The sequence below is a fragment of the Acartia tonsa genome, chromosome 5 (assembly GCF_053477335.1).
Source record: "Acartia tonsa isolate MP-2025a chromosome 5, ASM5347733v1, whole genome shotgun sequence".
Lineage (NCBI taxonomy): Eukaryota > Metazoa > Arthropoda > Copepoda > Calanoida > Acartiidae > Acartia > Acartia tonsa.
In genome coordinates, this window is record NC_137264.1 from 25635380 (window position 1) to 25649292 (window position 13913).

Genomic DNA, 13913 nt, shown 5'->3' on the forward strand with positions numbered 1-13913 from the left:
ATCCCTAACTGTAATATATGATCATATATGGTACTAAAATATTTGGTTAGAATAAAAGATGAAAATGTGGCTGGTTATTTTTGACGTCGCACCAGTAGCTATTTTATATTTTTGTTCGCAGTGGCTTTATGATGGTAATATTGTAGCAAAGCTACTCTATAATAAGCACTTTGTTGTTCTTTGTCGGTTTGCCACCATACTTTTTACTGCTGGGTCAATGTAAGATATAGGATTTCCCTCTTTTTCATTTCATTTTCTAATGTATGTTTTAATAAACTTGTATTATTTAAGAGTAAAATTCGTTTCCTTTATATGCCAATTCTATGATAGGTAACGATTATAATTGGTATGATAACGCCAAAAATTTTTTTTGGAAATTATGTTTTTTAAAACTCTGAAACGTTGATTGATACGTTAGCACGTCATCTATAAGGGACTGAAAAATATTCGTATTTAGTTTATTGTCTTTTTACAGACAAATTGTTGTTTTTATAAATAAACAAGTTTGTTTCCAGTTGATCCATATGAACGAGGCTTTTTCTGCAGTGATGAAACAATACGACACCCGGTATGTAATTAACTTATCCTAAAACTTCTTATAGGTCCTGAGATGGTTTTAGACTATTTTTCTACCCTTAATATCCTTTCGAATATAAATAACCCAAAGTGTGTGCCAAAAAAAATGCGGACATTTTAAAAATTGAAATTGCGCGGCTTGTGTTAATAGTAGAAAATTCTTATGCATATCGTTAGAACCGTTATGAACTCTAGTTTTTAAAAAATATAAGAACGAATCCTGTGCTACGTATAGTTAGGAAGCTACGTGGTGAAATGTTCCTATTGCCTTAAAACTTAACTTGCGAGTAAATTATCAAATATCAAAGTATAAAAAGATTGAATAATTTGTCCAATTCTGGGACAAGAACCAAAACGTTGAAGTAAATATTTAGAAAACTTAACCCTCTGTTCTTTTTGGGCATCATTTATTTTTTGTGTTCTATATTTGTGGTACGGTTTAGCCTTTGATGATTTTAGAATATTTCTAGCAGTAGAAACACAAACACCTGTAGTGGCAGCAACTTTTCTTAATCCAGGTGTTTTTTATTCAATAACATTTTTTCCACTCTTTTCTGTACACTCTCTGGTGTTTTCTTCCGCCCATTAAATCCTCTATGCTTTAACGACGAACCTGTTTCTTGGCATTAAGTGTAATTGTCTTGTAAGATTATTCCATACCTGGAATGCAGATCCACTTTTCAAAAATTGTCTAACCTCTCTTATGCTTGCTCCAGGGTACTTATTCATAAAAGTTTCAATCTCAACTTTTATTTATTTGATACCTTGTTGAAGGATCCATTGTAAAAGAATGATTTTAGTACAAATATTCGTAGATTTTTTCATATTTAATTAGAAGATTTGTATGACAAATAAATACAAATATTTAAAAAGCTTTAAAAATAGGTTTATTTTTTTTCAATATTTTTTTTAATTTTCTGGTTTACTCGCAATTCAAGTTTTAAGGCAATAGGAACATTTCACCACGTAGCTCCCTAACTATACGTAGCACAGAACCCGTTCTTATATTTCCAAAAACTAGAGTTCATAACGGTTCTAACGATATGCATAAGAATTTTCTACTATTAACACAAGCCGCGCAATTTCAATTTTAAAAATGTCCGCATTTTTTTTGCACACCCTTTAGATGCAAGGGGCGCAGTCGCTACTGGAACATTTAGTAACATTGAACATATGAACAATGAATATTTTGAGCTTCGCTTATATGGATGTTGTAACCTTGTGTTTTATAAGATTGACCAAAAGATTTGATAAATATTATTCAATTACTTTATGACATTTTCAATTAAGGTTAAGATATCATTTTAATATACTACATATATTTTTTTCCTTCACAACTTTATAATCAACTTGAGATAAAATTAACATTATTTGGTTTTGGCTCTGCACACGGCTGCCAATTTTTTACCCTTGGGTGTAACATTATCAATGTTTTGGTTATTAGTGGAAACATTACCTCACTTAAAGTATAAAAAATTGTACTGAAAGTTTTGCCCTGTTGTCAAATATTGACAGAATATTTGGAAAATCCATTCCAAAATGATAAATATTACGAAAATACGATACTTGTTATTTATTACATCATATTATAGACACCTTCTGTGGATAATGAAATGAAGGTATTATCCTCTTATATTTTTGTCAATTATGAAATTTTTTATAGTTTTAGAGTGTAAGACAAATTCATACGTTGAATTTTAGGATTTAGTTTTAAATGGATTGACCATAATCGTCTTTGTTTTTAGTACAAGGATAGCACAGTTTCATCTGAGCTGTATCAAAGTGTTTGTTATGGAGGAGCTCTAATCTTAACTTTACTAGGTTTGTCTTAATTTATATCCTTTAACCCGCGACATTAACGTTAACGATACATTTGACGGGAAGTTGTCGGCTTCGATATGGATCACACCGTACGAGCAGCAAAGGCTAGCGCGTGACACTTATTTTAAAAATAGGAAGGGGGGTGTCTTGGTACATAAACAAGCGCAACTCATTTCCATGAACAGTTAGAACTTCCAGATAAAGATTGTGCAATCAAATGGTTGGTTGTCTGTTGTGCAATATTTTACCTAAAACCCCTGGGATAAAATTACCCTAATGACCTGGGATTACCACTTCAAGTTAAAAAGAACCAAAAGCCCAGTAAACCTATTTCCATGAACAGTTAGGATAAAGGTCGTGGAATCAAAGAATTGGTTGTATGTTGGGTGTTACATAACCTAATACCCCGGAAGTTTTGATGACGGACACACAGACGGACAAAACGGTGCATATTGGAATCTTCATTGTTCATTTACATTTCCTTCATAGGCTTATGGATCGACTGATTGAAGGACAGACAAACTTTAACTAAAGATTAGCTTTGCTACTAAAAATTGTATAGACCTGTAATGGTTACCTGTTTTATCAAATTTAAGATGTTAGCCACGTAAATGGCGCAGTATCTTTTTATAAATAATTCACTTTATGTGTATTTAGCAAGATTTATGATATTATCTTCTAAACAAAATACAAAATAGTAATACCACCGGGGACTTTTCATAAATAAAAGCTGAAGAAATTGGGACATTAGATAAGTAAATATCATAACATACATTTTAGTTTTTGGTTGAATAATTGTGAAAAAATATTCAATATGTCAAATGTTTTATATTTTAGTTATCGGAATATTCGTGAAAAATATTTAGTAAGTCAAAGGTTTTGTATTGGTCAAGGGTGTACTAGTTTTGTACTGGTCAAGGGTGTACTAGTTTTGTACTGGTCCAGGGTGTACTAGTTTTGTATTGGTCCAGGGTGTACTAGTTTTGTATTGGTCCAGGGTGTACTAGTTTTGTATTGGTCCAGGGTGTACTAGTTTTGTATTGGTCCAGGGTGTACTAGTTTTGTATTGGTCCAGGGTGTACTAGTTTTGTATTGGTCCAGGGTGTACTAGTTTTGTATTGGTCCAGGGTGTACTAGTTTTGTATTGGTCCAGGGTGTACTAGTTTTGTATTGGTCCAGGGTGTACTAGTTTTGTATTGGTCCAGGGTGTACTAGTTTTGTATTGGTCCAGGGTGTACTAGTTTTGTATTGGTCCAGGGTGTACTAGTTTTGTATTGGTCCAGGGTGTACTAGTTTTGTATTGGTCCAGGGTTTACTAGTTTTTTATTGGTCCAGGGTGTACTAGTTTTGTATTGGTCCAGGGTGTACTAGTTTTGTATTGGTCCAGGGTGTACTAGTTTTGTATTGGTCCAGGGTGTACTAGTTTTGTATTGGTCCAGGGTGTACTAGTTTTGTATTGGTCCAGGGTGTACTAGTTTTGTATTGGTCCAGGGTGTACTAGTTTTGTATTGGTCCAGGGTGTACTAGTTTTGTATTGGTCCAGGGTGTACTAGTTTTGTATTGGTCCAGGGTGTACTAGTTTTGTATTGGTCCAGGGTGTACTAGTTTTGTATTGGTCCAGGGTGTACTAGTTTTGTATTGGTCCAGGGTGTACTAGTTTTGTATTGGTCCAGGGTGTACTAGTTTTGTATTGGTCCAGGGTTTACTAGTTTTTTATTGGTCCAGGGTGTACTAGTTTTGTATTGGTCCAGGGTGTACTAGTTTTGTATTGGTCCAGGGTGTACTAGTTTTGTATTGGTCCAGGGTGTACTAGTTTTGTATTGGTCCAGGGTGTACTAGTTTTGTATTGGTCCAGGGTGTACTAGTTTTGTATTGGTCCAGGGTGTACTAGTTTTGTATTGGTCCAGGGTGTACTAGTTTTGTATTGGTCCAGGGTGAACTAGTTTTGTATTGGTCCAGGGTGTACTAGTTTTGTATTGGTCCAGGGTGTACTAGTTTTGTATTGGTCCAGGGTGTACTAGTTTTGTATTGGTCCAGGGTGTACTAGTTTTGTATTGGTCCAGGGTGTACTAGTTTTGTATTGGTCCAGGGTGTACTAGTTTTGTATTGGTCCAGGGTGTATTAGTTTTGTATTGGTCCAGGGTGTACTAGTTTTGTATTGGTCCAGGGTGTACTAGTTTTGTATTGGTCCAGGGTGTACAGTTTTGTATTGGTCCAGGGTGTACTAGTTTTGTATTGGTCCAGGGTGTACTAGTTTTGTATTGGTCCAGGGTGTATTAGTTTTGTATTGGTCCAGGGTGTACTAGTTTTGTATTGGTCCAGGGTGTACAGTTTTGTATTGGTCCAGGGTGTACTAGTTTTGTATTGGTCCAAGGTGTACTAGTTTTGACTAAAGTTAGGCAATTTGCAAATTAATTCTTTAAATGCAATGCAGGTTTGATTACTTTAAATGCCTGCTTTTCAATACAGCAATACACCAATGCAGAATTAACAGGAGGGAAGATTTATTAAACATTCATTGTCCTGTTAAACAGTTCCCTGATTTCATTTCATTTTTATTCAGTTGAATTTTTGCGAGTTTACCACTTTAACGAAAAATCTTCCAAAGTTCTCAGGTAAAAGATATATACACCGTATATGCCAGACGAATGTAAACCTCTTTTTCATAATATAGTCTACTAGCGGCTACAACCCTAGAGGCCTCTAGGAGCACTTGAAGAGGGAGAATTTGAATTCGATAACCAATTTTTTTATTTTAGATTTAAAAAGAAAAAATTAAAAGTAAACATTACTGGTTCAGATATTAGCGAGATCCTTAGGTACAGATAGACATACAGACATACAAAGTTCCTGTTACTTTATTATAAGGATTAAAAAAAAGGATGATATCAATTTGAGCAAAGTTCAACAAATTAAACAATTGAAATAAAATTCAAATACTTTTAATGTTGTATAGATAGAAATCATCCATTTGTATTTCTTAGCTATAATACAAAGTAATAGGATGTTTGTCTGTCTTTCCATCTGTCCGCATCAACTTTAGATCTCAATTTCTAAAATCATTTGTAAAAATCTGAAGGAAAAAAATTAAAAAGAAAAGCATTTTGTTTGTTTCAAAATGAAAAAAATGGTATATTTAAAATGATAAATGCTCTAGCCAGGGGCGTCCAAGCTTTTTTTTTTTTTTTTTTTTTGGGGGGGGGGGGTAAAATGAAAAATATTTTCACCCCCAAATTCGTTTTTGGGGAGGCTAATCACCCCTTAACCCCCTTGGACGTCCTTGGTTCTAGCCTTAATCGTGATTAGAAATCACAATTATTAAAATTCAAACAATAATAGTTATTTCTCGCATCGTATTATAAACAGCTTTCCGCGGATATAGAATGTACAATTATAAGATTAAAAAAACTGGTATTAATCTTATGATTGTACATTTTTATATTGGTATAAAGCTTGATATAATACGATTATAGACATAGTTTTTTCGTATGAATGAGAACCGGTTCTTATCCGCCAGATTCGAATGAATACGAGAAAACTTTTTTCCAATATCGTTTCGAAACTGATTATTATCTGGTGGTTAAGAACCGGTTCTCAGCCGTACTGAAAAATTATGTATAGCATCTTATTATATCCAGTTTCTACGAACATTATATGTACAATTATAAAATTAAAACAATTTTTTAGACCGTGCCTTCGTCATCTCGGGGCTAAAATAAAATTATTATTGTACATTTTTATTTCCGCGGAAAGCTGTTTATAATACGATGCGATAAATAACTATTTCTTATCTAAGATTTCTGTGGAGTGTTTATACGGTGCTACTTGCTTTTATGTTTGGAATAACAATCAATGAGGATAATAAATAAGATTTTACAAAAAAGGAAAAATATTTTGATATTCTACATATTACTAGGAATATGATTTTTTTTGGTGCTATTAAAGATGAACGGCTTTCTTCATCTATACATAATGACCAATAATAGGCCAATATACATTTGTATTGTATGACGATATTTTTCATATTGTGTTACCGTTAGCTTCATTAGAAAAAGTTTTTTCCCGGCTGCTAAAATCACTTTGGGGGTAACTCTATAATTTCTATAATTTATTATGAGTATTTTTAAAAGCGAAGCTTTTTTAATTGGGGTCGGTCCGTCCGTATGTCACGGAGCATGGTAATTCTTGAAGTAGTCAGGTACGATTTAGAAAGCGTAGCAGCTCTATAATCGTTACCAGAATGTCCGTTCGTCCATTTTAAACATGTTGATTTTTAACATATTTAACAACAAATTTTTATGTGATAAAATTATCCGATTGATCTGATTTTTGGAATATTGTTTTCTAAGACAACAAAGTACAATGTTTTAAGAGAAGAATTTCTATAATCAAGTTCTACAAGTATGTCCGAAAACAATATCCTGTATTTAAGCAGTTTTCAACAACTTTACTTACAATTTGGTTTCAACTTTTATATATTTATATTCTGATTATCCAGTTTTGACACTCTACAAGTGTTAATGTTCGTTTTTTCTAACATTTCAGAGCGTTGCTTTTATGGATGTTGTCTCTATTGTTTTTTTAACTTTTTTAGTTAAAAAAAATACTAATGTGAAAAATGTTGCTTTACTTATGAATATGATAGTGTAGGATGCTCCTTACTTTACCAGGCTATATAATAGCTTTGCTTCCCCAGCTCTATTTTTAATTTTGTTGATTCCCTTGAGTTAAGCCATTGTAAATATACCAATATAATTTATTAGGTTGCTGTATAGCTATAGTGCCCTTAATTGTGTTTATCTGGTTAGTTATGCATCTGCCACCCCTCCCTGACGCAGGGAGGAGATCAGCTTTGCATAACCACCATTTTATGTTATATCTTTGCCATGTAATTCTTGTTTATATGTATCCCTAAATCCATGTATTATTATTTGTTGTATAATGTTATGTATTTAGTAATTGTGCCACCTTTTCCAAACAAACATCAAACTGGAAATCTACTGTTAGTTATATTGTTATGTGCAGATCAGCGAAGCTGATCTATAATTTGAGGTCATAATACGTCTGTCTACCAAGCTCATGGTCATGAACCCCTGAAGGATCAACAGGGAACATACCACAATAGCAATACTTATTTATTACTTATTCATTAAAGTTGATGACAACAGTATCAAAGATAAGTGTTGGACGATTAAGGTAAAATATTTCTTTATACACAAAAATTTTTTCACCTATCTCATATAAACTGCTTTAATCTTATGATTGATCATTTTTATATTCGTAAAAAACTGAATATAACATGACACTATATGTTATTTTTCAGCATGGCTTAGAACCGGTTCTAATCCAGCGGATATTAACAAGTTTCGAAACTATACTGGAAAATATATTAGAATTGAATCTTGTTACGAGCGTATGCGTTTTTGTTTCATTTGAAACCTTTGTAACCAATTTTGTTACAGGCCTCACTTTTTGGAAGTATGTAATCCCAACATGAGTTTTAATATTGAAACATGTGGCACCTATTTAGATCCTATTTATATCACAGGTCAGAAACTTAATTATACTACCGGATACGGCCCTATAAACCTCTATGGGCACTTAAGGTAGAAGAAGAAAAAGTCGACCCCCCACCATATTTTCAATTTAAGTTTTTCCTTAAATTAAGGGGGGGGGGGGTGGTAATCTTTTATTGGTAGGGTGAAGATACCTAACTTTCCCAAAAATAGTTAAAGCCTGTCCTTGTTTCTTAATAAATAGCTAATAATTCCTAAAGATGTAATAACTTTATAAGAATAGCTCAAGTGCAAAGAAGATCCAACCAGATGTACATTTTGCTTATTCTCATATAAGTCCGTCTGTCTGTGTGCCTGTACAATAAAGGATCTCACTAACTGATGAACTGATATGGTTCACCTATACAATGTAGCTTTTCATAGGTCCTGGAAAGCTTATAACTATTTTAGAGGAGGTTAATACCAAACTACCAAGAAAATTACCCTTAAAATTTTTTTAAAAAATAGGTATTTTTAAATTAGGCATTTCTAAATTAGTTATTTTTAAATTAGGTGTTTTGTCACATTAGACATTTATAAAATTAGGCATTTTAAATTAGGTATTTTAAATTAGGTGTTTTGTCCCCACTCCTTTCCCTGGACCTATAAAGGTTTAGTGGTTAGCGAGATACTTCGCTACAGACAAAATAGATTACTACTTTATACAATAGAATAGCACGGTCACTCTACATAAAGAATTTACTTTAAAAAGCTAGAATGTCTAGTTAGTTTGTGTGTCTGTATCAAAAGTTTTGCTGGACTATAGTAAGGCTCAATTCAAAATAAAACAGTTAAAAGGTAGAAATCAATGTAGAGTGGGGGAGGGGGTACACCCGTATATGTTAAGAAAAAATCATCATTTGAAAACATATATTTTTCTTACTGTATCTTTTTTAATATTCAAACGAAAGAAAAATGTTTAAAAATAAATATGATATTCTGTAATAAAAACAATTTAATAATAATGACCGACAAAAATTATCGATTAAAATCCAATATTTAGTATCTATATTAAGAAAAGATAAATTACTCTTAAATATAGTACGATGCATATAATTAAGTTGAGAATAGTCCCTTTCGTGGTAACGCCCCTTAAGGAGTCGTCACATTTTTAAAATGTCATTTGATAGGTTATTTTAGGTTAGGTTAGGTTATATTGGGTTAGGTGATTGCCCCACAGGGTTAGGCAATTGGCCCCGCAGGGTTAAAGCCCTCTGCAGGGGCTAGAGAGAAAAGCTACTGTGAAAAAAAACGAAGAATCGCCCCTTAAGGAGCGGTGCCACGAAAGAGACTATACCCAATTTTTTATAAAAATAAAATTAATAGATTTTGAATGTTTGGGTTCGGAAAAATTTGAAACTCCAGAAGAAAAAATATCTTCCATAAAGGTTAAATTTTTGTACTTTAAATATATGGTAAAATCTGGGTATCTTAAACCAAATCATATTTACTGAATAACAGGATGTCAAGTCTGTTAGTTTTTTTATATGTTCGATCATAACATTACATGTATTTGGTCATAACTTTGTCAAAAATGCTTTCAAAACAGACCTTTCTTTTACCTAAGATACTGACACAGTTTCTTTACAAGCCCTATTAATTAGTATGTAAGTATGCCTGTTCCGAAATATCTCGTAGGCCATATAGTCGATTAATATAGAGGTTTTTCATTTCAAAATCATATTTGAAATAATAATTGTTATTAATATTCCTATTTTATTTGTTAAGGTGGTCTCTCTTTCTGTCAATAATGCATTCTGCTAAATAAAATAGAAGGCTGATTTTTTTGTTATGATTATGTTGACCAATGCGCCTCTACTCTATAAATCCCTTAGTCAATCTGTAGAAATGCATTATTTGATTATTAGAAATATCTTTTTTTTTATAATTTTTTATCTAAGAAGTTTTGTGCATAGATTCATTTGACAACTGAGCTTCTACTCTTCAACTTCCTATATATGTTTGATTTTCTGTTAGGCCGTGTTTGACAAAAGTTATTTGGTTTGGGAATTATGATTTTTCTCAGTAGCTAAATAAGTTTGGTGAAAGGCATTCTATTTTTTTTTTCATCTGCTTGGTCTTCTTAATTTTATATTTAAAATATTTGCTACTCATAGATGTTTTCATTCTTGTTTGTTCATAAATTGAAATATAAATGTTTCATTAAGGATGCACGAAGAAGCTTTTTATCTGGCCATGCCAGTACAACAGTCTACTCAATGGTGTTCATTATCCTGTACCTACAGTTTAGACTTAATATAAGGTCACTTATTTTAGAAGTAGCCTTCCGTAGCCTTCTTTAGGGGCATCTTATACAGTTAGTAAGGTCATACCCTACAATTTAAATTTAAGTAATAAAACATGGATGACAACATCCATAAAAGCGAAGCTCTGAAATGGTATGACAACCAAACAATAACTCTTGTAGAGTGTCAGAAGTTGAACTGAATCATCAGAATATAAATGTAAAAGTGTCAGAACTGAATTTACAAAATGTGAATGTTAAGTTTTGACAAAATTATACGTAAATTTGTTGCAAAACTTCTTAAATACATAATTATGTTCAAGGACATACTGACATTTTTAGGACTTAATTATAGTGATGCTACGCTCAAAATATTGTATCTTATTGTAATAGGAATCAGTAATCCAAAAGTCGGATGATTTTATCACATAAAAAATTGTTGTTAAAAAAGGAAAAATCAACATATTTAAAATGTACGTACGGATATTCTGGTAACGATTATAGAGTTGCTACGCTTTCTAAATCGTACCTAACTACTTCAGGAATCAACATGTTTGAAATCGATAGGACAGTTCTAACATGCCTAAATTAACGAAAAAAGCTATACATTACGGAAGGACAGGCGGACGATCTGACGGGCTGAAAGACTGACCAACCCTCATTTTAATAAAACTCAATTATCTTTTTGTGTTGTTTAATATTTTTTTATTCGCCATTTTTTATCTCTTGGTATTGGAGGGTTAAGTTACATTTAACAAATTATAAAAACTGCATAAATCTTCCCTTAAAAGGAGACTTTCAATCTTTGCATTGCTTAGAGACACACGTATATACCAGTAAACTATATGTAATATAGGTACATCCCCAAAGATAATAAGTAAAATTATCACTGCATTGGATTAATATTAATAGTTAATAGTTTGGCTAGTTTTGAACAACAATAATTCAAGGTTTACAGAAGTACCCAAAGTTTTTAATTCAACAAATTACTACACGGCCTTATAAAACTTTGAGTACCGATGTAATTTACATTTTACCAGGTCATACCTTATCATTTGTATTTAGTTTTTTTTTAGTTTATTTGCTGTTTTGCGAAGTTTTGTGCAGGTTTCCTGTGCGGGTTTTGCATTTTTCACCTGTCTTTCAAGGTGAGCCAATATTGATTTTTTAAATACTAGTAAGATTTCATTAGTATTTAATTTAAAGTAAATTTCTAAAGTATTTTTTCAATTTAAATTCTTTATTGTACATTTTTAGTGATGTGCTCGGGTGTGTCATGTATGACGTACTAAAAAACGTCTAAAATGGAGTGATGAGAAGAGAAGTGGGAAAGGAAACTCATAAAAAGAGAGAGATTTAGACGTTTTTTTATGATGTCACACATGAAACTTTCCAGTGCTTCGTTTTTAGTTTAATATTTTTCACACAAAAATTTAAAAAAAAATTGTTTAGAATATCTGATTATAAGCACCATCCCGAGGATGTTATAGCTGGTATTTTGCTGGGTAGTGTGGTGGCAGTTTTTACCATTTTCTCCATTATTCCTAACAATTTCCTTAGCACTAAACAGAAATTTGAAAGGTAAATGTTTTTTTTTTCACTAACCCTGTTGTAATTGTAGATATTCTTAATGAAAAATATCAAGGAATGCTATCGTCTAATAATATGCATTTAAATATGTAAAATAATTTGCAATGATAATTACTAATGGATCATGAGAGAAAACTTTCCAAGAGTATCAGGTTTCGTCGTATTTTCACAGTAATTTTTGATAGGTTATTTTAGGTTAGGTTAGGTATATTTTAATGATTGCCCAGCAGGGTTAGGTAATAGCACATTTACCATAAAATGTATAATATTTTAGAAAAACATATTCAGTAGAAGAAGAAGATTTCTTGGGTGAAGTGAATATTTTTGAGAAGAAAGATTATGAATCTTTACCATAATACTAAATTATAAAACCTTGTAATAAATTATATGATAAGAATTAAATATTTACTTTACACCTAAATATATACCTAACCACTTGACCATATCCCCTGGTGAAATCCCTCCATCAACATTAAACCATTGCCCAAACTTTGTGGCGTAGGTTTACTTTTCTTTCTCTAAATCAGAAATTGGTTCTAGTCAGGTTTTAAGCTCTTTTTGCGGATGAATGACTAATAGCAAAAATTTACCCACACCACATTTTTCTCTTTTTTTTTGTTTAAAAATAATTTATGTTGAAGGCAAAGCCAAAATGCCATATCTAAATCACTAGTAAATTAAATTAATATATATAGAAAAATAATTTTTATTATCTCTTATAAACCTGAACATGAAAGTACAGTTAATTACATTTTATATTAAACCTTTTGATGATGATAAATAAAGTTTAAGAAATAGATCAATTTAATATTTTCTTGAATAGAGAGACACGTTTTTATATTAGCTTCGTAGCTTCTATATCAGTTTTACAAGAGGGTCTGAAAATAGAGGTTTCAGTCGAGTTCTCAAGTCATTATTACCTCGCATTTCCAAGTGTCAGGTGACAACTGCTGAAATGATTTGGATGTTTTTAAAACTCAAATTGAAATTGTGGGAGGGTCGACATTTCCCCATCCCACCTTAAATCCCCTTAGAGTCTTCTAGGGGTGTAGCCGCTATTACTTTAAAAAGTCCTTAATAAAACATTCTTCTTAAATGTATTCTTTTTATAAAACTGTATATTCTAGTGAGCTGTATAAAATAGGACATCATTGACCCTGTTATTATGATATAACGATATTAGAAAATCAGAGGACTCGTTGACGTCAAATAGAAAACTTATACAAAAGGTCTTCTATTTGTAGCAGAGCTACCCTATAATTTAAAATTTTTCTGCCAGCTACAATGCAAAATATATACTCTATATATTTATCTGTTTGTCTGTCAATTATGATGTGACAAAGTTTGAACTTAAATCTTATGCACGGTTAGGAGTCTGAATTACCTTTACAAAGAAACCAATGACTAATGAGAATCTACTCTGTAAATTAATTTTTCCGATTGTCTGTCCAATAGGCCATAGTAAATATTTATAACCAAAAAGCATCTACTGATCAATTTTCACAGTGTTAACAATGTTGTTATTTTAGGGTTTTTGTAATAACATTTTTCTTATGGATCTTTTTTAAAGCGTTATTTTTATTATGTAACTACTTTTCATATTAGCAATGTGCTTAACTATATAATTACATTTAGAAATCGTAGCAGCCTTATAATCGTTTACAGAAAGTTCATACGTCCATTTAAAACATTTTAAAATTTTGACGACATCATTGTATGATTATCCTATTCATCTGATTTTTGAAATAATAATTCCTAGAACAATATGGTAAAGTATCATAAGCAAGGCAACTCTATAATCAAATCCTATAAAATGAAAGTATGTCCTTTTACTGTATGCGATTTTGCAACAAATTTGTGTACAATTTTGTTTAGACTTTGAAATTAATGTTTTTCTTATGATGTTCTAAAACTTGACAAGAGTTTTTGTTGTCATCCTTGTTTTTTATATGCTTAATGATACACTTGCCTGTTAATAGTTGATGTTATCCTTGTTATTAATATAAATGAACCAAACAAAGTTTGATAAAAGAATATTGAAAAAAGAAGTCATATATTAACTTCCTGTTTATTATCAAAGTCTTAGATGAACAAGGATCAATATAGCGTAGCTCATAGCTCAGAAA

At 31.7% G+C, this 13913-nt stretch overlaps 1 protein-coding gene across 1 annotated transcript; it reads left to right on the forward strand.

Annotated features, from left to right (window-relative positions):
• LOC145319130 (phospholipid phosphatase 3-like) lies at nucleotides 1-12586 on the forward strand. Its single transcript, XM_080160992.1, has 12 exons — nucleotides 1-134; nucleotides 516-568; nucleotides 2322-2397; nucleotides 4961-5012; nucleotides 6194-6252; nucleotides 7551-7593; nucleotides 7860-7945; nucleotides 9279-9340; nucleotides 10121-10215; nucleotides 11274-11345; nucleotides 11650-11778; nucleotides 12062-12586. The coding sequence occupies exons 1-12, from the start codon at nucleotides 59-61 to the stop codon at nucleotides 12141-12143; spliced, it is 885 nt and encodes a 294-aa protein (XP_080017118.1). The 5' UTR covers nucleotides 1-58; the 3' UTR covers nucleotides 12144-12586.
• The last annotated feature ends 1327 nt before the right edge of the window (nucleotides 12587-13913 follow it).